Source organism: Carassius gibelio, chromosome B24, assembly GCF_023724105.1.
Source record: "Carassius gibelio isolate Cgi1373 ecotype wild population from Czech Republic chromosome B24, carGib1.2-hapl.c, whole genome shotgun sequence".
In the NCBI taxonomy this organism is placed as follows: Eukaryota; Metazoa; Chordata; class Actinopteri; order Cypriniformes; family Cyprinidae; genus Carassius; species Carassius gibelio.
This window is the reverse complement of record NC_068419.1, coordinates 5,575,255-5,602,984: the sequence shown is the minus strand read 5'-3', so window position 1 is coordinate 5,602,984 and position 27,730 is coordinate 5,575,255. Positions and strand designations below refer to the sequence as shown.

General features: G+C 36.6%; 3 protein-coding genes and 1 long non-coding RNA gene across 11 annotated transcripts; 2 read left to right on the top strand and 2 right to left on the bottom strand.

Moving 5' to 3' along the window:
- Window positions 1–544: 544 nt before the first annotated feature.
- Window positions 545–10,013, bottom strand: abcd3a (ATP-binding cassette, sub-family D (ALD), member 3a). 2 transcript variants are annotated; one of them, XM_052596057.1, is made up of 23 exons: window positions 9,836–10,013; window positions 9,317–9,350; window positions 9,019–9,117; window positions 8,271–8,359; window positions 8,094–8,163; window positions 7,380–7,477; window positions 6,741–6,864; window positions 6,594–6,650; window positions 6,366–6,508; window positions 6,205–6,274; window positions 5,688–5,757; window positions 5,508–5,605; window positions 5,319–5,410; window positions 5,124–5,215; window positions 4,978–5,044; window positions 4,492–4,555; window positions 3,486–3,563; window positions 3,307–3,372; window positions 3,133–3,222; window positions 2,903–3,022; window positions 1,659–1,763; window positions 1,504–1,560; window positions 545–1,419 (listed from the first exon to the last, which is right to left on the bottom strand). In XM_052596057.1, exons 1-23 carry the CDS (start codon window positions 9,943–9,945, stop codon window positions 1,342–1,344), a joined length of 1,971 nt encoding a protein of 656 aa, XP_052452017.1. In that variant the 5' UTR covers window positions 9,946–10,013; the 3' UTR covers window positions 545–1,341. The 2 variants fall into 2 exon arrangements, with proteins under 2 accessions (XP_052452017.1, XP_052452016.1); XM_052596056.1 differs by lacking the exon at window positions 8,094–8,163 and adding an exon at window positions 7,734–7,803 and having other exon boundaries at window positions 9,836–10,008.
- A 3,771-nt stretch (window positions 10,014–13,784) lies between these two features.
- On the top strand, window positions 13,785–19,262 carry fam168b (family with sequence similarity 168 member B). Of its 7 annotated transcripts, none has more exons than XM_052596551.1 (8): window positions 13,785–13,931; window positions 14,651–14,696; window positions 15,054–15,142; window positions 15,293–15,376; window positions 16,057–16,199; window positions 16,285–16,465; window positions 16,547–16,663; window positions 18,095–19,262. In XM_052596551.1, the coding sequence occupies exons 3-7, from the start codon at window positions 15,073–15,075 to the stop codon at window positions 16,651–16,653; spliced, it is 585 nt and encodes a 194-aa protein (XP_052452511.1). In that variant the 5' UTR covers window positions 13,785–13,931; window positions 14,651–14,696; window positions 15,054–15,072; the 3' UTR covers window positions 16,654–16,663; window positions 18,095–19,262. The 7 variants fall into 7 exon arrangements, with proteins under 7 accessions (XP_052452511.1, XP_052452514.1, XP_052452517.1 ...); XM_052596554.1 differs by having other exon boundaries at window positions 13,785–13,935; XM_052596557.1 differs by lacking the exon at window positions 14,651–14,696 and having other exon boundaries at window positions 16,105–16,199; window positions 16,288–16,465.
- Window positions 19,263–22,776: 3,514 nt separating this feature from the next.
- cremb (cAMP responsive element modulator b) lies at window positions 22,777–26,805 on the top strand. Its single transcript, XM_052595923.1, has 3 exons — window positions 22,777–22,943; window positions 25,067–25,217; window positions 25,723–26,805. The coding sequence occupies exons 1-3, from the start codon at window positions 22,868–22,870 to the stop codon at window positions 25,865–25,867; spliced, it is 372 nt and encodes a 123-aa protein (XP_052451883.1). The 5' UTR covers window positions 22,777–22,867; the 3' UTR covers window positions 25,868–26,805.
- On the bottom strand, window positions 24,644–27,254 carry LOC128013164 (uncharacterized). Its single transcript, XR_008183251.1, has 2 exons — window positions 27,121–27,254; window positions 24,644–25,269 (listed from the first exon to the last, which is right to left on the bottom strand). It is a non-coding gene; the product is annotated as an uncharacterized LOC128013164 (long non-coding RNA).
- Window positions 27,255–27,730: the final 476 nt, after the last annotated feature.

Genomic DNA, 27,730 nt, shown 5'->3' with positions numbered 1-27,730 from the left:
CCTTTGTCATGACATTAAAATATATTTAAACAGAAAACTAAGTTTACATAATATTACTGTTTTAACTGAGCATTAGAGACTTGAAAATATGAAATATTCCACACTTAGGACTGGTATAATGTTTGCATGGTAATGTCATAGTGTTTGTTAAGGACAAAGACTTTTAAAACAATAAAAAGGGATGGACTGTAGTTTGAAACACAGTACAGTGGATCAGGTCAATCCTTAATATCAAATTGAATTTCTTAATCATTTGTTTGACCAATAGGACATCTGAGTTTGTCTTTTACCACCTTTGGCCAAGAACAGGTGACTGAAAAAATATAAAATACATTGTCATGTGGAGGGTGAAAGGTCAAAGCAGTGTCTAATCTAAATGACCTTTCGCTCACATTTGAAGTGTGTTAAAGTTCAACATTCAAAGATTCCCTAAAGTAACCATAATGTGCAGTAAACCAGTCCAACTGAATTCACTCTCTCCTGAAATCATCAACACAATCTCTAACCATTTCTTCAAGATAAAAAAGACCACTAAGAGACTTCATAGTATTAATTTCTCCTTTTTTAATGAAAACATACAGCAAAGTGGTTCATTTGCTCAATGTGTGAAGTGCTACAACAATGTCTCTTACACACGACAACCGTTCCTGATTCCTTCCACATCAAGAAATGCCAACAGTGCTGAAGTAAACAAGTGCACAGGCAACTTCTCATTGATTAGACGCCTAACGGTTGCACAAGGCTTCCTGGTTTTCCAAATCACCACACCAGGTAAAGTGCACCAAAAAACAACTTGCACACATCCAGACCACCCAACCATGCTGCAATGAGCACGAAAGGCCACTTAGTAGCTTAAAGACAGGCTTAGCTGATGAGAAAAAGGCAATATTAGATCATTATCGGGTATCTAATGCTCAGTTCAGCTCGGCCTATACAGACAAATTTCATTTATTAAACAAATCAGTGCACTGACACAAGACGTATTTCCTTGGTATACGCTCTCACGCGTGATTAACGGATGTCCTATAAATTGGACTGCTTAAATTACAAAATTATATACAATCACTGAGGACAAAAGTAGTGTTAATAAATCTCTAAACACAGTTTCATCCAAAAAAAAGGTTATGGCTATTAAAATCAAACTCCTAGATTAGGTTGGCAGGTGACTCCTTAAAGGGAAAGGCCACCCAAAAACGTCAACAGCTACCTTATTTTGGTTTCAAGAGAAGAAAAAGTAAATTATGACAGAATTGTAATTTCTGGGTGTACTGTCCCTTTAAGAAGTGAACAGTTAGGGCCCCTCACTAGGGCCGCTGATAGTATAGAGCTGTTGTTTTTCCTCTAAGAGCCGAACTCCACAGTTTCAGGGGTGATGAGTTTGAATTCATAGTTTCCTCTGCCGTCCATATGGAGGTAGTACTGGAGAGAAGAAAGGACACTTTGTGATTAAATATACGGTTCATGTCGGTAGATATTGATGACGGGAAGCAGCAATGATCTCACCTCATGATGCTTCCACAAGGACTTTCTGTGAGAGACTGTGAACAGGGTGATGCCAACCTGAGGAACAAGAAGAATAAACCACACATGAAGGGGAATTTCAGCAAAATACACTGCAATGTGAAGGGAAAGTCTCTTTAGGATAGAGAAATGCGCACCTTTCTGCAGTGACTGTAGATGTAGTCCTCCACATCTACGCTCACAGCACTGGTGCACTCGTCCAGGATGGCAAACTGAGGCTTGTGGTAGAACAGCCTGGCCATCTACAGAAAAAAACAACAACACATCTCTGAATTCTCATTTATAAGCATACAAATGTAATTTGCATAATACTGACCATAGCATGCAGCTGAGTTTAGTGGAAATCCATGTGGGATTTGAGTGATTTTTTTCCTATAATATCTGAATTGGTCTGTGCTTGATGTTTAATATACACTACAATTCAAGATTCAGTTTTAGAATTGTATTAAATCTATTATTCATTCAGCAAAAATGCTTAAAATTGTATAAATAGTGAGTATAATGTTGATTTCCGTATCAAATAAATGCTTTTCTTTTTATTTTTAATGTGTATTTTTTACAAAGAATCCTGATATTATGAAGCGACATTTTTAATACAACAATAATAATAATGATAAATGTTTCTTGAGCAGCAAATTAGCATATTAGAATGATTCATGCGACGCTGAAGACTGGAGTAATGATGCTGGAATATAATTCCTGCACTTTAACATCTATTAAAATAGCACAGGTGTGATTTTAAATACTTATATTTTAAAATATTACTGTTTTGATCAAACAAATGCAGCCGTTGTGAGAAGAAGAGACTTTAAAGTTTAAACATTCTTACTGACCATTAACTATTTAATGGTAGTGTATATGGATTGAGGACCGATATTTTGGACCAATCAGATTTCAGTGAGGCCAGGGATACGCATTGGAAACCGAGTGACCTTATAAAATGCAGTGTCACTCACTGAGGTTGGCAAGGACAAAATAAAATAGATGATATCAGGGTTTTATGAAACAATACTTGATTTTTATCAAGTTAGGAAGAGTTAATGTCATTTCAGCATTACTGGAATTATTGTAGATCCAAAGAACTCTTTAAACATGATAGAAAAACTCTGACCCCTCCCACTTGACTGTTTTAATGTCTTATAAAAACTATAAAACTACTGAAAACAAATGACAAATTAAATTGTGAAAGATCTGTGTTTTAACACAAATTGTGGTGAAGTGGTTCAAAAACAGGATGTTAACGAGACAACAATGTAGCCCTTATCAGTGCCAGTGACTTCTGCTTGTCCCATGAGAACTACCCCTCCATTTACTGGAAGTCATTTTGCATTACTGTACAAGTATGGGACTTTGTTTGCAGTTGTTAAAAATGTCTGTTTACCGCCATTCTCTGCTTCTCTCCTCCACTGAGCACATCCATCCAGTCCTGAACAATGTCCCATGACCCCTCTCTCTCCAAAATGTGTCCTAACTGGACATTATCCAGGTATTCCTTCAGCACCTGCACAATTTTTTTTTATTTTTATTGATTACTATGAAATAAATATAGGTGGATCAGCACGTTAAAGGCTTTTTAGAACATTTCAGATTTAAAAAACTAGTTTAAAGTACCTGGTCAGAAATGCCTTTCTTCCTTTGGTCCTCATGGGTGTCTGGGTAGATCACCTGATCCCTCAATGAGCCGATGGTCATGTAAGGCCTCTGAAAACAGACAAAAAAGGCAGTTATTCAGCTGTTGTGGACTATTCAGATGGGTAAAGTGGGTTAATCTGGTTAAAGTTTCACCTGAGGGACGTAGAAGAGCTTCCCCCTCTCTGGTTTCGTCAAACTCCCACCAAAAAGAGGCCACAACTAGAGAGAGACCGAAGACCCACGATCGGATTTAGCAGATAAAATGGAAGAATTTTCACAAAGAACTAAGAATGAGAGCAGAATTTCAGTCTGAGTAGCTCAGATGTGCTCACCTCTCCAAGAACCCGGAAAAGTGAACTCTTTCCGCATCCGTTGGGACCACACACCAAAACATTGGCTCCGGATTTCACCTTTGAAGAGCAATACACAGATAAGATGAGCGCACACACATTAACATTATTCTAACAGAAATGGAAGCCCATTTCCATCCCTGACTAAAAAGTAAACAAGGTTATTGTGAAATAAAGTCTAATTATAAAACGCAATAAAGTTGCAATTTCAATATCTAAAGTCATAATCATTAAAAATACTATGCAAGCCTTTTCCGGCATGGATAAAAAAAAAAAAAAACTTTTCTCTCACCATTTTTTTATTATTCCATGCAATTGCCTATTTTATTCCATGTATTTTAATATCTTGCGAACATAATATCTTTTTTCTTCGCAATTTGGACTGACAATTATGACTTAACACGCAACTGAAAAAAGTCAAATCTGTGAGTTAAAAAGTCACAGTTACCTTCTATGGGCTTCCATAAAATAGTCACAATTGCGAAAAAATAATTTGATACAATTGTGAGAAAAAGTTGCAAAAGAGAAATATTAAAAGAAAAAAAATTACAATATGAGAAATAACGTTGCAATAATGAAAAACAAGGTCACAATTGCAGGATATAAAGCTGCAATTTTGAAAAAGTTGAAAACGTGGGATATAAAAATTGTTAATGTGAGATATTTAATATATTTAATAAGAGAAATTGCAATAATGAAAAACAAATTAAACAAAGAATAAAAGAAACAAAGTCACACTTATCAGAAAAAGACGTGAGAAATTAAATCACACTTTGACAAACAAAGTTCCAAGAGGGAAAAATAAAAGTCACAACTACGTGAAAAGTCGCAATTCTGAGAAACAGTTGATATGTAAAATGAGCGGGAAAAAAAACAAAACTGAAAAGGCACAAGACATAAGAGCCAAAATTTTAAGACATTAAGAATTTCTATTACATTTATTATCAGTGGACTGACAATCGATTTATGGAAATGATGTGAAACACACCTCAAAACACAGATCTCTGATCAGAATGTCTCCATTAGGTGTAGCCAGGGGCGTGTGATCGAACCTGAGGAGAAATTAAACTTAGCATAGTTATGTCTCCTAACAGTGAAGTAGGGCTGCACGATAAATCGCATGCAATATTTAATGCGCATCTGGTCAGTAAAGCAGGTTCTGTAATCAGCTTTAAATCTCTATCATGTCCGTGCATATGAGCAGCATTTACTACACAGAGTTGTTATACACTGACAAGCTGCGCAAAAAATGCACATGATATGATTATGGTTTTGCAAAGCTTGTCAGTGAATAACAGCTATGTGTAGTAAATGCTGCTCCATGTGAAAGCACACACATGATAGAGATTTAAAGCTGATTACAGAACCAGCTTTTACTGACAAGATGCACATTAAATATTGCATGCGATTTATCGTGCAGCCCTACAGTGAAGCACTCAATCTGAGATAAAGGACTGAAGGAAACTGCTCTTACTTGATGATATTGTCTACATTGATGATTCTTCCACTTCCAGGTATCAGTGTGAGCTTTTCTGAACCATCTGTTCATAAAAATCTATTAAAACCAATTACATAGCTCTTTGAAGTTTGTTTTGGACTTCAAGAATCTCTGAAGCTCACCCTTCTCTGACTGAGACACCATGGTGCGTTCGTATTTCCCAGAATTCAGCTCTTTCAGGACCTTCATGAGCTCAGTGATGCGAGTGGTGAAGCTAAAGGGAAAAAACAAGTCATTTTATAGCATAAAATGCACCAAGTTCTAATTAAATGGCAAGTAACCAGGGTGCGATGTGATAAGGATGTGTGAACTTTTACCCTGACAGTCGTGTCATTTCTCTGCCTGCAAGGACGATTCTGCCCAACGCCTGTGACATACGCAGCAGCATACGGCCACTCTGGTAGTAGTCCTGCAGAAGAACATGTCAAGACTTAAATGCTTTGTAAAAACAATTGAGGGCCACTAGCTAGGAATAATCGTATTATCTTTCGGGAGTGAAGTTTTACCTCCAGCAGTTCAGCGTGTGAGCTGGTCAGATGTCGAGGATGAGATAAATCAAGGAAAGGACGACTGACAACTAAATACCCAACAACGGTAGCGAAATCTAAAGCAAGACAGAACATTTTAGTCATCTTTTACTGCCCATGATCATGCATTTTAGGGAAGATAATGAAACGTCCTCTTACACTTGGCAATAACGCTATCCACCATTCCCATGGTGAAACGGAAGAAGATGAATTTGTGCAGATGATCGACCTGCAAACAAACTCGGAAATCAAGATGCAAACCTATAAGGTTATAGATTACTGGCCGATATTAGAGCATTGGATATTTAATTGTATATGCACATGTATTTTTATTTTTAATTCCTTTTAATTTCATCTACTTTTAATAAGTTTTAGATTAGCCACAAAATTAATTTAAAAAACACACTAATAATTGAATAACACTGTTAAATATAATTAAAGTAAACATTAATTTGTCACAATGTACATTATAATGTTGTAATGCCTAAATTTACTTGCAATTCCAAAATGAATAGTTTTAGTCCAGTTTTATTATTATTTAGGTTAAATAGTATACTTTTTAATATCGGCCATTTATCAGCGAAATAATTATTGGCTTATCGGTAATTTTTCAGTAAATACTGATGCAACCCTTTTGATAATAAACACTCACAGATTTGTGCAGTCACATACTCACCAGTTTCCTGAAGGTTGAATGAATTGTCTGTTTCTCCCTTACGTTTCCATTGTAGAAGGCGATCTCTTCACTGGGAAGGAAATAATGACATTTGAGTATGCATCAAAATTTGAGAAAAACTAAATTATATTACCAAAACAGATACAAGTAAGACAAGTCACCTGTTTGTGATGAGACGAGAGTTGACGTATCGGTATTCTCCTTCGTACTTCTGTTCGCTCACTGTCATCTTACCGATAGGTCTTCGTAGACGGGTCAGGAAGAGGCCGGAGATCACCAGGTAGGCCATCATAGTTGCAGGACCCTGTGTAAAGAATGCAAAAGATCCTCAAAATAATGTCCAATGGCATTGATTCACAGTAGATTTTCACAATGTCTAACACTCTCACCTGGGCACCAATTGCTGTTGTCAATTTGAAAATGTATAAACCGATATCCAACAGGGGCTGGATGGGGAAAAGCAAGAAGAACTTAGGAAAAGCCAGGAAATATACAAAGGAAGTAAAATGGGTATTTTGGACGAAGGCGTGTCGTACCTTGCTAAGGTTGGAGTAAAGATCCACCACACTGTTACAGAACTTTTCCACATCCTGTGTCAGCAGCTGATCTGCATTAGCAATGCGGTTATCCAGGTTTCCCATTTTGTAGTATGTATATCCCCTGTGAAACCAAAGATAGTGACATTAGTAACTAGACTCATAACAAATTAACTTTTTACTCATTCAGAAATAAAAAATAAAAAATATCACCTCAGTTGAACAATCTGTTTCATACCATATCGGTTATCGGCCGATAATACTTTTTTTTATCATTATTATATATATATATACATACATATTTTCTTTAAAATTACCTTTGTACATAGTGCTCAGCAGCTAATATTTTTTAAGACTTAATGTAAATGCAATCTTCAGCAGATCTTAAAATTATAGTATAACTTGCTGTTCTAAATGTAGTTATACCTAAAGCCATTTTTTTTTACACAAAATTATTTTTAATATTAATATCAGCCATTAATCAGAGTTTTAATGTCAATGCATCCATTTTAACAATTTGTATTTAAGCACATTATAACAAACAGTCTGGTGTGAGCAAATATAACTGTAATGCATTTTACTGTTTTTTTGTGAAGAATATTTAAGTTGGAATAACGTCATGGCAGTGATGGGCCTTACTTAAGGTACTCATCGTAGAGATGCTTGGTAAGTCTCACGCGAAAGCACAGCTTTAGTTCATACAGGCCCAACTTCAGGAAGTTGTTCACCAGGGCGATCTAAAAAATTGAGATGCAGCCATTTACAAATCTATATGTTTTCATAACAACAACTTCACATTTTTTCATGCTGCTCTCTTAGCCTCATAGATGTTTCTATGTAGACAGGAAGCATATATTTAGTTTGGTTATTTGCTTAAGGTGGTTATATGGAAGCAGTTTTAATTTGATAGTTTTGACATTTAACATTTTCAGAACTCCTCTGACTATTAACATCTACTTCCATGTTCCAACTTTGATAAAAGGAGAGACTTACAACTGGCATGGCTGTGATAAAGTTGATTAAGTACTTCTTGAAACCTTTAGTTGACCGACCAATGATTGCACTGCAAACCACAACATGCACACAAACACATGCAAACATGGTCAGAGTTAATACAGAAGTGAATAAACACTCATCCCGCTGGCCTGTCCTTCATGTGAAAAATTAATACAAATGATTTGTGAGGAAGCACACATTAACTAAACACAAACGTGCATTTAAACCGCAGCCTAGAGGAGATCTGAGAGGTGAGCATGTGAGGAAACACAATGGACTGGTTCAGTGATGTAAAACACATGACATATATGTAGCAATACATTAGTTTTCACAGCACATGAAGATACAGTAAATTACCCCAGGAATGACAGTCAGGTAGGAATAAAAGTGCCTCTTGAATACTTTGATATCTCTGTTAATGATTCCACTGTTAACATGTCAAAAATAGAATCAAATCACATTCAATCAATATTTAACTGGGTGCTTGGTGTCTTTGCAGAGTGTAATAGTTTGAGATCTAGATCCATACGGTACCTTTCAATCAAAGTGCCGTTCTGAATCATCCAGACGTCGCAATAGGTCCGAGTCACAAGCATTACTGCAATCAGGAGCAGGTACCATGTCTGTGACATACAAAAAAAATCGAAATAAATAATGTGAAAAACAATAATGAGCTGAAATGCTTCGCTTTTATTTAGCAGATTATTTAGGAGTCGATAAGTTTGTATTTTTTAGAACGAGGTTTCTAATGCTCACAAAGGCGGCATTTATTTGATCAAAAATGTAGTATGAACATTTATATTGTGAAATATTACTATTTAAAACAGCTGTTTTAATTTTGAATATGTTTTAATAAAAAAATATTAATGTAATTTATTGTAAAATTTGATTACATTTTTTATTTAACAAAAAAAAAATTACATTTTTAATGTAATTTTATTTTTTCTCTGATGGCGAAACATCATTACTCCAGTCTCCACTGTCACAGAAATCATACCAATATGCTGACTTGCTGCTAAACAAATATTATTATCAATGTTGAAAACAGTTGTGCTGCTTAATATTTTTGTGGAAGTTTCTTTGATAAATAGAAAGTTTAAATGCATTGTTGAATTAAAAATGCACAAGAAAATGTGCTATAAATGGCAACACCATGTACAAAATCATGTTCTTGATTATGACAAAGTAAAGGTGATTGGCTGTTGAAAAAAGGTAAACCTTCAATTTATGCCTCACCTAAACTTGCTGGTTCAGCAAGAACATTAATGAAGCCAATTCTCACCTCTTTGCAGAAGAATCTCGGCACCATAACCCTGATGATCCGTGAGATCCGGATGAAAAAGAGCTTGTCCACAGCAGCTTTCTCTTTCTTGACAACTTTCTGCAGGTTGTAAGACACAAGAAGTGTTGAAAGTCCAAGGAAACTCATGAAATATAGTCACAGTCAGATCTTTAACTAAATAGTCAAGAATGCAAATTATATATTACTTTATTAAATTGACATTACATGAAAGCAACTCACACCGCATTCTCTGTGTATACAGTTTTTAATCAGTTCATGCCGAGATCATTTCTCTTACCTCATTGTTCAGATCATTTGAAGAACCCTTCTTCCTGTTGAGGATGATGAAATAAATCTATATTAATACTAACTATTGCAGTAACGTTACATCCAATAACATTCAGTGAAGTATTGCATAATAATTGCCATTGCCATAGTTCAAGGTGCAAATATGATTCATTCTTGTCTATCATTCTTGAGTAAAACATTTTTGAATGCATACTGTGGCCACGTTTATTCAACTAACACTGTCCTTCTATGAAAGAGTCCACTGTTGGGACTGCAACAAGCATAGTAATATTCAAGAAGCCTCATGTGGGTTTCTAGGACTCCATTTCATTATATAGGATTCGTCTCAAAACCTAGTGAGGTACCTACCTACTGTACACTAAACTCTACACGCTCATTAGGTTTTGACACATGGCCACAATGTTGGCCAGGACTCATTTTGCTGTAGTTGAACCGGGGTCACTCTGACACTTAACTTTATTTGTGATCCGATTTCATGCATTAGTACTTTATGTGTGTTTTCACATACCTGTTCAGTCCAGCGGATCTTCGCCTCTGCTTTAGGAAGTACAAAACGAGTAGGATACCGCCAGCTACAGCGGAGTTCTTCGCTGTCAAGTACTTACTGACGGCCGCCATGTTTCCTACTGAGACGACCGGAGAACAGTGGAGAGAGAGAGAGAGAGAGAGAGAGAGAGAGAGAAAAGAGAGAGACAGAGAGAGAGAATTCCGTCCCTCTGGCTGCCGTACTCATGACCTCATCATCACACCATTATCGTGGACCTGCTCAGTTTATTAACCCCTTAGGGATCAACCACACAAATACACAGTTTGAATACAATACACGGGAGAAAAATTCAGTCATATCAACCGGGCTAAAGTAAAACAATTAACACTTTCATTATACATAAATGAAAGATTCTTATGCATTTTACAAGACTGCCTCACAAACATAATGTAACATAACGTAACATAACTTTCCCCATAGTTCCCCCTAGAGTTTGAATTATGAAGGTGAATTTGTTTTATACATCTATACAGCAATGCTATATATATATATATATATATATATATATATATATATATATATATATATATATATATGTGTGTGTGTGTGTGTGTGTGTGTGTGTGTGTATGTATATATATATATATATATATATGTGTGTGTGTGTGTGTGTGTGTGTGTGTGTGTGTGTATGTATATATATATATATATATATATATATATATATATATATATATATATATATATATATATATATATATATGTGTGTGTGTGTGTGTGTGTGTGTGTGTGTGTGTGTGTATGTATATATATATATATATATATATATATATATATATATATATATATATATATATGTGTGTGTGTGTGTGTGTGTGTGTCAAGTCTACTTTATGGTAAATCCTTCCACATGTACAGCACATACATTAAGAAAGGTGATGTTGCATTAATCTCAGACCCTTGGTGCATACATATAACACAAAAAGTAGAGCATAAAAATACAGATTAAATATAAAATACAAATAAGAGAATGTAAAAAATAAAATGAATAAATAAAATAAAATAAATAATTATAATATAAATAAATAATAAAGTAAAATAAAGCAGCACAAGGCACAAGGCAGAAAGAGTGCAAACCAGTGAAGTAAACAAACAGTGCAGATAAAATGATTGTAGTGCAAAAGAGCTTATTCCGTCTGATTAAAGTGACAAAAAGCTCAGAGAGCAGTTTTTAATTTAAACTGACTGAAGAGGTAGTTTAATGGGGTAGTGGGATGAGATCACCTGCAATGCAAGGCTTTGCGGGTCCTGGAGAGAGGGGAGAGAGACACCAATGATCTTCTCAGCTACTCTCACTATGCGTTGAAGTGACTTGCAGTGGGACACGTTGCAGGCCCCATACCACACAGTGATGCAGCTTGTGAGAATGCTCTCGATGGTGCCTCTGTAGAAGGAGTACATGATGGGGGGTGGGGCTCTAGCTCTCCTCAGTTTGCTCAGGAAGTAAAGACGCTGCTGTGATTTCTTGGCCAGTGCTGCGGTGTTGTCGGTCCAGGAGAGGCCCTCTGTGATGTGCACACCCAGGAACTTGTTGCTGCTCACTCTCTCCACAGTCACATCGTTGATGGTCAGAGGAACATGTTGAGTGTGCACAACAATCAACAATCTGCTTCATCTTCTCAACATTCATAGAGAGATTGTTGTCACTGCACCACTGCTCCTGTAGTTTGTTTCGTCTCTGTTGCTAATGAGACAATTATCATCCGCAAACTTAATGAAGAGTTTGGAGTTGTGTGATGGTGTGCAGTTTTGGGTCAGCAGAGTGAAGAGGATGGGGCTCAGCACACATCCTTGGGGGGTCCCAGTGTTCAGTGTGATGGTGCTGGATGTGTTACTTCTGTCCCATACTGCGGCTGCCTGAGCTCTTCCAGTCAGAAAGTCCAACAGCCAGTTGCACAGCGAAGTGTTGAGCCCCAGCTGGACCAGTTTGTGAATGAGCTGTTGAGTTATAATTGTATTGAATGCTGAACTGAAGTGAACATGTGAGTACTGAGTGTAGGGCAGTGGCGATGGTGTCATCGTTCAAGCAGTTGGACCAATATGCAAACTGGAAGGGGTCCAGTGATGTGGGAGGGCAGATTTGATATGTTGCTTGACTAGCTGTTCAAAGTTCTTCATGAGAATAGGAGTAAATGCAACAGGACGGTAGTCATTGAAGCAGGATGGAGAGGGCTTCTTCGGGACTGGAATGATGGTGGTAGCTTTGAAGCATGTGGGGACAACAGACTGACTCAGTGAGATGTTGAAAATGTCTGTGAAGACATCAGTGAGTTCTGCTGCACAGTCTCTCAGTACACACCCAGGGATGTTGTCAGGACCCGGAGCTTTGCTTGCTTTATCCTGAGGGATCTTCTCACACTGTCTGGGGTCAGCGTCATCACCTGGTCGCCAGGAGGAGGTAGAGTCTTCTGTGCAGGGGTGCTGTTTTGTTATTATTCCTTTATTTAATTCCTTTTTTTAATTTTTTTTATTAAAGTTCTATAGTAGACTTTTTGTTGTTGTTGTTTTTTTTATTATTATTATTAACTCTGGCAACCCCTAGGATGATTTGCAGTGGGTACTATTAATTTAAATGCAGAATGTAAATTCACAAAAGTTTAAAAAGTGGGGAAAAAAACGTGCAGAACCCGCTGCAGCCACAGCTTTGCATCTTTAAAGCAACATTAAAGTGTTTCGTTCCTGAATGAATCAACCGTTTAAATGATTCGGTTCAATCGCAATGACTCAATTATTAACAGTGACTCGTTGCCACCTATTGGCGGTTTTAATTTCACATTTTAGGTACCTTTTCATTTTTTTTAATAATTTCAAACATAAGTTTTCAATGTTTTATCTCTAAAATATCAAAACATTATTTATCCATTTGTAACTGCAGGTTAAATTATTCCATGTTCCACAGAGCTGCATTAAACAGTGTGTAAAAACATCTAAATGTCACTTCAGATGCAGCTCTTTGCATTGCAAAGATAAGTTTTGTTGATACTGATTGCATTTGCTTGGTACCAGCCCAAATGCAAGTATTTGACCTAAAAGACACACTTTTAGAAGAAATGGTGTAAAGGTAAAAATTAGGAGTCAGCTGTCAGCACAATTAGAAATAAGACATCAGCACAATAACACTCAGCAAAATAGTCTAATTATCATTATCGATAAAATCCCACAAATCACAGAGATATCACTTTTTGTCTATATTGCAAACCTTTATTTTTTATTATTATTATTATTATTTTAATGTGCCACCCCACAATTTAGTGTGGCATCATCTGGCCACCCCTGTTAAAATTTTCTGGGGGTGCCACTGTACCCAGCTAAAGTGTTTTTGAAAAGGTTTAAATCATACATAGATACAAGCTGTTATTTTTGTGGTGACCCTAAGGAAACTGTTATAGGCCTACATATAGCGATTGTCCACACACACAACTATTTTGATACTAGTCGCAGTGTGCTCTAGGGTTTCTCTCTGCTTTTCAAGGACATACTGTTTGGCTTCTTTAATATACAAAAGGACAAAATAAATAAATTAATATTTTATTATTAGACTAACCTATTATTACTTCTTGCTCAATTTAATATTCACCGCAGTAAATTCACTCATGAAAGTCCTTTAGATATTGTTTTTGAAAAAGAAGTTCAACAGTATATCCAAACTGTTTCATCTTCCAAAAATCTTAAGGCTTTTAAAACAGATAATTTATTGATTTTTTTTATTTATTTACTTTGTTAAAGCTTTCGTTTTTTATTATTTATTTATTGTTACATACGTCTATAAATGGTGCTTTGCATGTACTGTCAACTGTTTGTACACAATGTTGATAATCTCTGTTTCTTTATTTTTGGTACCTTGGCATTAATAATAATAAATAAATAAATAAATAAATAAATAAATAAAACCTTCCTTCCGGTTCCTGCAGAGGCGGACGTGACGCACGGTGCTGACAGGGCTCGCTGTGCGTGCGTAGCGTTTGCAGCCTAGCCGACGCAATAGCGCAAGACAGACAACATCATCAGATACGAGCGAAAAACTGGATTATTCGCCCGCTACAAAAACCCCAGCGACCGTAGGTACCCACAGTCACTGTCCGGTTGAGATTAATCGCTTTAGCTGCACATCTGAGGGGGATTTTGTCTGGGAAAAAACAGAGGGATGGATAGATGGATGGAGGAGTGGGACATGTAACCTTAATGGGATAAAGTGGGAATGGGATAAAGTGGGATGCGAGATGCTGCTGTTGGCCTGTAACACCGAGCCGCTGCGCTGCATCCTGCGTGCACAATGTCACGTCTATTATTATTATTATTATGTGTTTGAAGGTCAACGCACGATAGTCGTATGCAGTGATGCAAAAAGCTCTTGTTTTATCCATGCATGTAAAATATTAATTGCCTGACCGATAGAGTCAGTTTACAATCGGGACCTCAGGCTAATTGAAAGCCATAACGTTGATTGTGTTTCAGAGGAGCCCGATCCATTGAATGCAATGTGTTTATGCACGTTTGCTTTGCATCTGATTGTTTTTATCAATTGCATTGAATTATATTTTGATGCATAAACTGCACGTTTTAAATCTCATAAGTCGGATGCACTCAACCATTAGCAGAAATACATTGCATCTAGCATGCGCCTTAAAGGATTCTTATTGGTAAACTCGACAATTTTCTTGATAAATCATTGAGTAACACAAGATTTGCAATTTTGGATGTTGCTGATCTCCTGCAGTGCAGTTAACAACAGCTTTGTGTTCTTGCGCATCAATTGTCAGTGCGCATTGATTGACAGGTGTTGGAAGAGGGTGACTTGAGGACATAGTTAGACTCATAACAAAGTACCTGTTACACATGACGGATAAAACTGCATAGCATTTGACAAATCAGACAAAACTGGTTTTTGCTTATTTAAAAAAAATCCTCTACATCTTTACTTAAGTAGAAACTGTTTAAGAATCTATTATTGGTATATAATAGTAATAATAATAATAAAACAGATGCATTTCCATGTTTTATAGTTTGTTTTTGCACCAAGTACAAACTTGCTGTGTTTAAGGATCTATTATAAATTGTATATGTATACAATGTATATTACATAATATATACATGTATTTTTCCAAAGAAAAGCAATACAACTGTCCAGTAATAGGTCATTGTTTAGTTAAATGTAATGTTGTCTTCTCGATTCTTCAAAGGTGCTGAAAGATAAACATCATGAACCCTGTTTATAGCCCTGCATCATCAGGGGTTCCTTATGCCAACCCTAAAGGAATAGGATATCCAGGTAACCAGAGATGAGCTCCGACTCACTTGCATGCAATCAATAGGAATTGTCTGGAGTCTTCATGCCATACGCAGTTAAGTTCCAGCACAATGTCTTTGCTGTTATTGTTAATTGCTGTGAATTTTTTTCTTTTTTTTTTCTCTTGCACAGCGGGATTTCCTGTGGGTTATGCAGCGGCAGCTCCAGCATACTCCCCCGGCATGTACCCTGGTGCTAATCCAGCCTTTCCCACTGGTAAGGGAAGCCCAGTCTCTCTCGTTTTCCTCTCTTTTTCAGTTTCCAAGAAGTCAAAACAGATATTTTGTTACATGGATCTTCTTAACTAAATAAATCCTGAGGTTTTTGATTTTTAAGTGCAGTTCTCGTATTACAGCTCACATTGTTTTTAATTTTCAGTGTTTTCATTCAACATTTTTGTGCCTGAACTCATCAGTATGTTTTAAAGGCACAGTCCACCCAAAAATGGCAATTCTGGCATTATTACTCGCCCTCAAAGTTGTACCAAAACTGTATGACTTTTCTTTTTTGCTGCAGAACATAATAGAAGATATTTTGAAGAATGTTGGTAACCAAACATATTCGGTTTCTATTTAATTCAATTGTATTTTTAGTCCATACTGTAGAGGTCAGTCTGATTACCAACATTCTTAAAAATATCCACAGAAGAAAGCATGTCATACAGGTTTTAAACGACATGAAGGTGAGTAAATAATGACCGGATTTCTTGCATATTTCCAGATAAAACTAGATGTTCATGAAAAATATAGGGTTGTACCTGATTTTTTTCTGGCCTTTTTTTCCCACAAGGTCAATTCTGATGTGATGCTCACTTTTTATAATTATTGCTTTTACTAGCAAATTAGATTATTGCTTAATTTTCTTATTTTTCTTTAAATATAATGTCATCTCTACAGGTTATGCTCCTGGGACCCCTTTCAAAATGTCCTGCTCCCCAACAACAGGTGCTGTACCCCCCTATTCCTCATCACCCAACCCCTACCCGGCTGCAGTCTACCCCGTGAGAAGTCCCTACCCCCAGCAGAACCCCTATGCACAGGTAAAGCAACATAAAACTGGAGGTTATGAAGCGTAAATAATGTCACACCTGCATTTTGTTAAAATATTGGATGTTTTTCCCCAAGCAGCAAGGCACTTACTACACACAGCCCCTTTACGCAGCGCCGCCACATGTCATTCATCATACAACGGTGGTCCAGCCCAATGGTATGCCAGCAGCCATGTATGCCCCTCCCATTCCCCCGCCCCGTCCTAACGGTGTCACCATGGGCATGGTAGGAGGCACCACCATGGCGATGTCAGCTGGTGAGTCTCATTCAAATTATCCAAAGAAATTTAAACCGTAAAGAGGAAATAGTAAAAATGCATTTTTTTTTCTCTCCTCAGGGACATTATTAACTCACTCTCCGACCCCAGTCGCGCCACACCCTTCAATGCCCACGTACCGCCCACCTGGCACTCCCACTTACAGTTACGTGCCCCCGCAATGGTGAACACGACACTGTAAGTGCAAATCCCACGTTTGAAAGCTAATAAGGTGCAGTCACATTTACTGTTATGAATTTTCCCAGGCGAAATCTAGTCAGTAGGAGTGTACGAAATATTCCCATTGGAGAATTTCTGGAATTTCATTTGAGGACGAAAGGTTTCCTCACGCAGATTTTGCATTCGGTTTAATTGGTCACGAAAATTTGCTAACAGAAAGATGCGTGGTTTGCAAGTGACTTCATACATCGCTACATTATTTTGTTTATATACGTTACTACCCATGCAGATTTCGTTTCAGATTTATGCGGCATTCCAGGCAACCCATAACCTGTGTTTTTCCAACAGATAATATTGTGTACGAATGCAGTGTTAATGCAAGTGGTACACGGTGAGAAATGGACTTTACGACAATATAACATTGCAATAAAATTAATAATCTAGCTACAATTCCTTGCGCTCAAGCAGTTTGGCGTGACTTGCTTGGAACGATACAAAGTAGTGAGTCGTAGTTTGAAGTCATGACTTGCAAGCTCAAAAACCTGCCTGGAACGCAGCATTAGGCCCTGTCCACACAAACACAGGTATTTTCAAAACCGCTGATTTTTTTTTTTATATGGTTTGGCCATCCGTCCACAGGCAAACGCAGCACCTGGTTACTGAAACTGAACATTTTTGCCAGGGTGAAGATTTTCAAAAACTCGGGTTGAAGTGTTATCGTGTAGACAGCGAAACCTGGAGATTTTGGCTTGTGAAAGTCAGAGCATGTGCTGTTCTCTCCACCTACTGGAAACATTTTCAGGCTTATGATTGGCCAACATGGCTTTACAATTGAGATTATATCGCCATCTGTTGGCTTGGCATGCTCCTGACAGTGCTTCATAGCATGCTTTTGCTTTTTTATGTGGACGGATATTTTTTTGAAAAAGAAGGAAAAACTCTTGTTTATAAAAATATCCATGTACGTGTGGACATGGCCTTAGTAGGTCACGCAAATTTGCTGCATTGACTGGCAGAAAGATGTTTGATTCAAAAGTTACTTTATATGTCATTACAATTTTGACAATAGAACATTTGCGCCCACAAAAGATTTCCTCTTGTAGATTTCGATTAGGGATGATTTTATAAATTTGCTGAAAATGCTTGGTTTAAATGTGACTTCATGCATTATTAAATGTATGTGCGTGGACATATGAATGCTTATATTGTTAGTAGAATCTATTCTATTAATATAGAAAATTGCGGTGGTACATTTACCCATGCAGATTTTTCGTTGGGTTAAGTTTGTCACATAAATTTGCTGCATTGCCTGAAAGAAAGATCCTTGGTTTGAAAGCAATTTCATGAATCACTACACTATGTGACTGCACCTTTACTGTCTTTATACTCAAAAAATCATCTGATGTTGTTGGTCCCTGTGTAAAATAATTGTCTTTTTGTTGTCTACAGGTCAAAAGATGGTAGATATGCATTCTCACAGTCCAGTATTTTTACAACTGGAGCTGACACTACAAGTGTTATCAGCCAGTTGCTCTTCCTTCCTAACATAATGTGAATCCGACTCCAGTTGGCAGTCGAAAGGAAAGAGTATCTTCCCAGTCCGGCTCCATTACTACTTTCCATCCTTCACTCATTCTACAACATATCTCACGGCCGAAGACCAGACAAGCTCTTCATGCTCAATTGTGTTGTGTGGACTGTCTTGCAGTTTTTAGCTAACTCTTTAATTGGTGAAACCGGAAGGGAGTTGGAATTAGTTTTATTGGAATACCTATTGAATGCATGTATATATTTAAAATAGGAAAACAGAAACAATAAGAAAACAACAGTGCTAGCTCATTCTACCAGCTATTACAGATGCAAAACCATCAGCAGTTATCTCAAGCAGAAATCCAAAGGGATGGGGAAAAACAACTGTATATTAAATGCATTGTCTTAATTGTTATTTCATACAAAATATTAATAACGTTAGCATTTAAAAAGCGTCATTTTTGTTGTTTTCCTGGTTTTAATTTGGGTATTTGTAGCTTCAGGCATGGTTCGTCTTCTCTGGGTGATGGTGTGTTTGATGCTACCGTGGCCTGATGGGAAGACGGGCCCTTAGGGTTTGTGACTGCGCTTCATATGCCTGTATTTAGTTGATAAGTTTTTATCACTCTACATGCTCTCGCTACAGTTTATTGTTGCACTAATTGCCTGTGTGTACATACATTGATTGATTGAGCTGTATTGGTGCTGAGAGCATGCTAACTCATTTGTGTACCTCTGGTTTGGTTTTCTTAACTTTTAAAAATCTGTTCGAAAGAATTAACATTGAAATTGCGGCGAGCTGTGACATTGTAAATTGTCGATGTGGTAAAAAAAAGAAAAGAAAAAGAAAACTCAATTGAATTGATTTCATAACACTACTGGTTATATATGAGGAGAATAATTTTAGTTTAATTATTATTGACCCAAACATCACTTGCTACTTCAAAATTACACCGTAACTGACTGAATTCGGTCTTATTACTTTATACATCGCCAATGTCACTTCATTTAAAGAATGTTTTGTAATGTTTAATGTGGTTTTTTGTATTTTCAAGAAAGACCAAAAAATAAATACAATAATAAGGGGTTTTCTGGTTTAATTCCTTATATACTGTACACTGTTTAAGGACACTGTCTTAACTTTAGGTGCCAACAGTCATGGAGAACCAACTCTTTTACTAACAAATCCATCTGAAATTTTAAGAATTTGAAAAATAATCTAGTAATCATAAATGGAGATGCCATGAAACTTGAGATAATTGCTGTAAGTGCAAGAAATGACAAAAGCCAATTCCACAATGTCTTTGTTTTTACTAATTTAAAAGTTATATAGGCTTAAATACATGTAAATACATTCTGGATTAGCTTTCTGATTTAATTTTCATAGGCACAAGTGGCAGCAACATAAATTCCACCTTAAATCACTGGATGTCGCTAAATTAATAATTTCTTTGACGTCCTAACCATGGATGTTGTTTAAGAAGATAACATATAATAACAGTTGAAATAACAGTTTAAATTCCCAAACTCGCGCGAGTCCGTTTGCATTTAACGCAGCTTAAGCGCTCGCTCGCGCTCATTAGTAAATTGACCGTTACAAATCTAACCGCTTGCCTCATCGTGTACTCGACGACTGTACTCGGTCAAATTACATTTTAAACACCCCTTCTCCTAAAAAAATAAGGTAGGAAACTGGTTAAAACGACAATATTAGTGTCCACATTCAACGAATTCGTTAACTTTGCTGTCCCTTGAGTTATTTTAAAGCATTAGAATCACATTTCGTGTTTGTTATTGTGAGAGAACTAGTTAAGTTAAGTTAATTATATTATTGAAAAACGATCAAGCCACTTTAAACTTTAAAAATATCCAAATTATTTAGATTATTTAAATATTTATCTATGTGTAGCTCTATGATGGAAAGCTTAGTTTAGGCTAAATCTCGTTGCTTGATTTATAAACGATTATAATAATGCATTATATGCATAGATACAATTCACATTATTATTATTATTAAAAAGAGTGTATGACAGGGATTGTATTACTTTTTATTTATTTATGTTTGGTGTAAAGCAGTATGGATGCAGGTGATGCAAGTCAACCAATGACTCAGTCTGCAGAATATGAACAGGTAAACTTTACTAGCTGTTGGCTCACATGCCACTATCTTTACTGATATTTATAAGATGAAATGGGTCAGAAACACACTGCCTCTGGTCACAGGGGTACCCATTAAAACTCAGTTGAACAGCTTCAGTGATTTGTACAATAATGTGGTGCCTCAGGGTGACAGAGTAAGACCGTGTGGGTTCAGACCATAGACTGTATAGTTCAGACGTGTGTGATCTGGTCACGCATGTAGGTGGCATGTGGAAAAAAGCGTAGGAATGACCTTGTGTGCTTTGTAAAATCGTGTGTGTGTGTGTGTGATCTAAACCTCACTGTAGGAATTCATCACAAGATCATCAGAAGGTCTTCCTTGTAAATGTAGGCTAACCCTATCTGGTGGGTTTAGAAATCAGGGATATATTGAAGGAAAAGTGATATATTGAAGTAAATGTACTCACCCCCCAGCCATCCAAAGTGTAGATAAGTTTAATCAAAAGAACTGGAGAAATTTAGCATGACATCACTTGCTCACCAATGGATCCTCTGCAGTGAATGGGTGCCAGCATAATGAGAGCCCAAACAGCCGATACAAACAAAATAATCTACAACACAACTCAAGGCAGTGGATTTATTTCTAACAACCACAGCTTTTCACTTCAAAAGATGTTAATGTGGATAATTGTGATGATTTGATCAGCTGTTTGGATTCTCATTTTGACGGCACCTATTCACTGCAGAGGATCTAGTGGTGAGCAAGTGGTGCTAAATTTCAAACTCATCTAAATCTTGGAATACCTGAGGGTAAATACATTTTCAGCAAACATTTTTTTTTGGTGAGCTATTCTTGTAATAATCTAAAACTGTCTTTTGATTTTTCCTCAGTCACCATTAGTAATTTGCAAAGAGGAGAACACAAAAGTGGTTCTACCCGACTCTTCAACCAGTACACATCTTGGTGACTCTCCAAACGATGAAGATGCAAAACAGAAGTTGGATGTCGAGACATCCGCCAGAAATATTTTCAACAATAACAATGCAGGCCCTTTCAGTGAGATGTTTCATATACATGTTTCACATGTGCTGTGGCCTCAAAAACTATTTAGATGCTTGTGTATTCTCAAGTCATTCTTAATGATGTATCAATGCCATTGCATTCTAAAACAATATATCAAGCCAAATGGCATCCCCACATAAATGATACTAAACTAACATTACTTTTCAGAGCCTTTTTTGACTTTATCTTTGATTTTTTTTAAGCAGTTTCACTGGTGTTTCACAATGAGGCGTTCAAATACATTTTGTGTAATTTGGAATAATATTTTTGTTGTTTTGTCATTTAAAGCTTAGCAAACCACTTTTTGTGAAATAATTTTTTGCGGCCACTGTAGGTGAAACCAAACTTTATAAACATTTTTGTCTCTGACAAATCAAAAGTATGATGTGCACAGACTTGTCCTCATATGACTTTTGTTTTGTTGCTCAAAAGTCTCTGTCAACCACAGCGGCGGTGTCCAGTTTATCCCCTGCCAGCAGAGATATGATACCTTCACCTCCTGGCCTGGGTCTCCCATAATGCAGTATGCTGTCCACTCCAGCAATGGCACTTACATTGTGTCTGAAGATAAGGGCCAAGGTAATGACATCGCCATTTGGATTTGAAGTCATTTATTTGGATTATACTCTCGTTTTAAATAATACCATATGTACACCGTAGATGTATAAATAAGCACATGGGGGACTATTAGAACATGTCTTGGCCACTTTTTGCAGCAAAATAAGACATTAGAACCAGTAGGATTATTTTGCATTTGACATCGTCTTCATGATAAGAGATGTTTGTTCATTGAAGTATAGGAATTCTGGTGAAGAAAATGTGCAAAATGCAAAACCTTAATGTTCCTTAAAAAAAATAAAAATAAAGTAAAACTGTAATATTGTATTATTAATAATCACATTTAAATAATTAATAAATAAATAAACTTTTTCCAATATGACTATACTCTAAAATATAAATAATTCCTATGATGTAAAAATCATTTTTCAGCATAATTACTCCAGTCTTCATTGTCACATGATCCAACAGAAATCATTCTAATATGCTGATTTGCTATTCAATAAACATGTCTATTATTAATGTTGGAAACAATTGCACCACTTAATATTTTTATGGAAAGTGTGATATATTTTTAATTGGTATTAAAAAAACAACAACATTTTGAATGGTTAAAAGTGATCTGAATATGTTCCTGACATTTGTTTATCAATCTGGAAGCTCATTTATTTAGACATTTTAAGACTCCAAAAAACAATATTGCATGCATAATACATCTTCTTTTTGTTGAAATTCAATTGAAAAGAAAATCTAAGGACAGTCCTTTTAAGCATAAAAAACTGCCTTCTCTAGCCTGCTTTGGTCTGGCTCTGTGTCTGATGTGTGAATGACGGCAAAGGGGGGTGGAGAGAGAGGGAGGGGTGGCTCCGCTAGCCACTGCGTTACTGACATCAGGAGGCTAATGATGTCATAGTGATGTCAATGGCCCTGAAAGTGACTGCACAGTTAGCTTGTGGTTTAGGAAGCATTGCATGCTGACAGCAGAGAGAGAAAGAAAGGCTTTCAGCTCACTATACATGGCTGTGACTGGAGATGAGACAGAATCAGGTATGTCCGCTGTTTTCTGTGGCTCTTATGTGGTTTTCAGCATGTTTAACATTGGGAACTTGTCTTAAACATTACATTTTAAATGTCTCAGTTTAGTTTGGTTGTGTTTGAAATTGATTGGGTCATTTTAATTTCAACTGACTGTGTTCAGGGAACATGAACGGAGAAACAAAATTTCAAATGCTCAAACAAAAACTTTGAAGTTTTGGTAGAGGCACACAGAGATTGAAGTGAGAAAACTATATTGATTTGAATCAAATCTGTTCTCTTGTAATAATGTTGTTATGAATCATCTCTGAAGCATGCAACAGGCCGAAAGAATGAAATGTTCACATTTTTGCTTCCTGTTGAGTTCCTCTGTAGCTCTCACTCGTTTCTTTCAGCACCTCTGTCGCTCTCTCTCTCTCTCTCTTTGAAACGCGTGAATGCGCTGCCCACTCACAGAGCAGCTGACGTCATGCTGTTTCCTGGAATTGGACACCAGCAGGGAAATGTAAATGCTGAACGGCAAATAAGATGTACATTGACGTCAGTTCAGAGTCATGCTGTGATTACAGGCAGTTCCTTTTGCGAGAGCAAGAGTACCAGATTAATCATCTCTTATATTATGCTACAGTCTCCCCAGAGACAAAGAAAATCAGACACATGTAAAGAAATGTAGCTGTACTTGTTTTTCTCCATTGTTCATGATCTTTTTGAAATTAATTTACTTGCTTCAATGACAAGATATCAAACGTGTTAATAAGGTTTTTTATTTTATTTAATTTTTTTTACTGTGAGCTCACAGTTTGTTGCTACTAGAGGAAATTGAATCACTTTGTTTCCATAAGAGCATTACACCCTGCACAAATAATGTATGTTTGAGCTCTTTTTGGTAAGCAAACCAGTTTACAACCACACTACGAGTAGATCTGTGTATAATCTAGCAATGTGACAATACTCAGAGGTCACACAATGTGTTTGCTGATCTCCAGTGGGTATTAATTCACCGCCTTTGGTCCTTGCAGACATTTGATTCAGTTTATCTTTAGGCCTGTTTATAAATATGGTTATATTCATGGACTCATGGCATCAGACTCTTTGTCAGTATAATCTTTTTCAGTCTGTTTAATTTAATTATATTTCTATTATATTTATGCATGCATTTGGATAAATTCTTCTTTGAAATTTGAGATAAACATCAATGTAACTTTAGATTAACCACTCTGATTTTATGTTTTCTGACTTTCAACCACAATGACATCTAAATGTCACCACCACTTTGCTTGTGACGTGTGTAGTTGTGTTATGTGGTTGATTTGAACAAACTCCATTTCAGAGTGTAATTTTTTTTAAATTAGTTTGCCAGAAGTGTTAGTATGTCTCAAAAAATAATAAACATAAAATTGCTTTTATATGTTCATATTAGGGCTCAGTCCAAAATACCTGGGCCTGGAAATTAATCTCAAAATTCCAGGCTGGTACTTCAATACAGAAAAAGAAAATATTATAAGACAAATACTATTTTCAGTAGTTAAATGTCAAAGTCATTAAGTCATTCATCTTTGCGTCATGACATGTTTATTGGAAACTGCCAGGGTTTTCACTCATTCTTGACAATCTGGAACTTTGTACTGCATGTTATGGGAAATAGAAAATGTTCTGAAAATATTTAGTTGTTCTTGTTGTAGTATAATGTTAACTCTTTTCTTTTCTTTTACTTTCTTTCTTTCTTTCTTTTTATCCTTACTTACTTAATATATTGGCACTATTTGACTATAACTCGCTAAACAGCCTTAACATTAACTGCAATATCACACTTCCTCTCACTGATTAAATATTGTAGGTTTGGGGCTTACAAAAATGATGACCTGGGATCATTGTGAGAGAGTTTTGTGCTAGTTGGTTAAATAGTTTTATCCTTTTGTAAAGAAAAGTTACTGTACAATTTATTGAAAATTATAAATATTAAAATATTTTTGTGTTAACAAAATCTGAACTGCTGACCTGGTTGGGCGGGCAGAAAAATCATTTTTATCTGTAATGGAAACACAAAATATGCAGCCAATGTTATGTAAAATTATGTCTTTGAAAATATTTGGAACTGTTCCTCTGTTAACTAATGTGTTGGTGTGTTTTTGCAGCCACCACTGGAGGTATGTCTGGGTATCAGGTTTCCTCTCCTGCATCTGGTCTTTCCCAGGCAATGGATGGCTCACCCGGCTCTCTGCCAAGCCCTCAGCAGCTGACTGAGGAAGCATCACGTAAGAGGGAACTCCGACTGATGAAAAACAGGTAATGTCCAGCTGCCCTTCCCCATCCCAGAATTACCACTGCATTCTGTAGCCTAAAAGCACAAAATCATTATAGCAGCTCATTGCAGTCCATCTTGGTGTGTTGCTTGGTCTTTTCTTCAGTTCTTTCAGCACCTGAGGCCTTACATGTTCTTACGCTTCATCGATTCGTCTGCTTTCAACTTCTGATGAGGTCAAAGGCTTGTAATTCTTTGCTTGTAGCCTATCACTGCATCGTGCTTGATGATGTCTCAGTGTGTGGAGCATGTGCTAAAAGATTTCTTTGTTTCATGGTGATGCTTAGAATGGAAAAACCAAGCCTTGTGGAATCATTTGCGTTATACATGCAACTAAAAAACTCATTCATAACTCAAGTTTTCCTGGTTTGGACTTGCTTTTACAAGCTTGCTACGAAGATGCACTGCAGTTCTGACTTGCATGAAGTGAAACACAATGTAAGATTTACAGTATTCACGCTCACAGAGCTTCTCTGTTATTGCTTCCAGGGAAGCCGCACGGGAATGTCGGCGGAAGAAGAAAGAATATGTCAAATGTCTCGAGAACCGAGTTGCCGTGCTTGAAAAACAAAACAAGACATTGATTGAAGAACTAAAGGCTCTTAAAGACATATACTGTCACAAAACTGAATAACAGCAGTCCTTTGCAAACCAAAACAAGAAAGACTATCCCGTTTACAGAGCAAATGCGCTTTTCATGTAATGTCTAGCCTCCGCTCGTTATAATAATCGGATAAGGTGACAGCTGCATGGTTTTGTTGTCCTGTGTGCGAAGATGGTGATGTGTGCATGTGTGTATGCTGGAGGCCCGAGCGCTCCAGAGCCAATGTGGTGTGTTGCCCGTGTTGCTTATGCTTTTTCAGGACGGCGGCCAAAGAGTACAGACGGAGGAAGAAGGACTATGTGCGGAGCTTAGAGATGCGCATCGCCATCATTGAAAACCAGAAGCAGAAAATGACAGAAGAGCTGGACAGTCTAAGGCAAATGTGCACTGGAAAGTCCAATTCAATTTAGTGGCACACTAGACCACTGATATCTGTTTTGATTCTGTTTTACTGTAAAATATTGTTGTGATGTGTGTGTTTTATATCTTCTGCGGAAATTTTACTGTAGACCAGCACTGCCTATTCTCATAAGGCTTTTTTGAAGATTTCATATTGACAATTGGATTATATCTTTCAAATATTTACTGTATCTACTTTAAGAGAAATATTTAATTTAATATCAAAGGACAGCGTATATGAGTAATTCACAAACACACCAGCTCCAAAACTGATATGAATATAGCTACTGTATATACTTACTGTAATAAATATAGGATAAACAGATTTGTGTTGTATAGATGAAGTGTTTTTGTGTTTATAGCATATTAGTCCATAGTTCAGTTCAAAAAATGTTACTAAATGCACCAAATATTATAACAAAAAATTCTTTTTTTAATAAATATATTCTTGAATCCTTCCTGGTATTTTTTTCAAGTAGTACAGTCCTTCAGCGTTTCCATTGAGACTATCAGCACAGTTTTATGTTTGTCTTCAGCTTTTGTTTAAATAAATTTATCTAGATCTCTAATGGGTGACGTTTTGTTGTTGATTTTTATGTGGAGAGATCTGTGTTTGGAAATGTTTTACAGTGCAGTTATTAATCACTTTAACTTCCTCTTCTTCTTTTTAGTACAGAATTACATTTAAATGTTTTCTGTGTATTCCATGATCATTTTAAAGATATTCCATGATAATTTTAAAGACATTTGGACTAATATAATAATACCGTCTTAGCATTTTAGCACATGAAATAGTGTATTTGGATTTCTTACGATTACTCAAGAGGCAAAAAGCAAGCCCGGTTATTAAAACATAACACGTGAAAAAAATTATTCAGACTCACCATGTGTTCATTTAAGTATTGGAATTTAACAAATAATTTCGAAATTTCCAAGGCAACTTTTACAGATACATTTTTACAGCCAAAAACAAACGACCTTTGTATCTGTGTGTAGACTCCCACTAGCTGCAGAGCAGTTTCCTAATCGACTGCGCATGCGCAGTATACCATCAGAGAGGGGCGACGCAGCTGTCTGACACCCTCAAGAAAGGATCAAAACAGACGTGTTACATTAGATTTTAGGAACTCGGTTGTTATTTCTAACAATATTTAAAACAACAAGCTTCCCAACATCGAGGAGACTGAGGAGACTTAACGCCAGGAAAATAAACCAGACTAAACCGAAACTAGTAACACAGTTACGCAGTCAGACACTAACGACTCAAGGTAAGATATTCATAACGTTACTTTTAACGGTATAAAATGGAGACCCTTAACTTACAGTGTTGCTGTAGCTGATTTTCATAGCTATATGAGTGTAACGTCAGACCAGATGATGACGTCATGGTAAATAAAGATGCGTTCTATGTTTCACAAATGGAAAAGAAAAAAGGTTTTTATAGCATGTAGGCTAGATTTATTAGTGAATACAATGTTGATATATGAGAGAAGC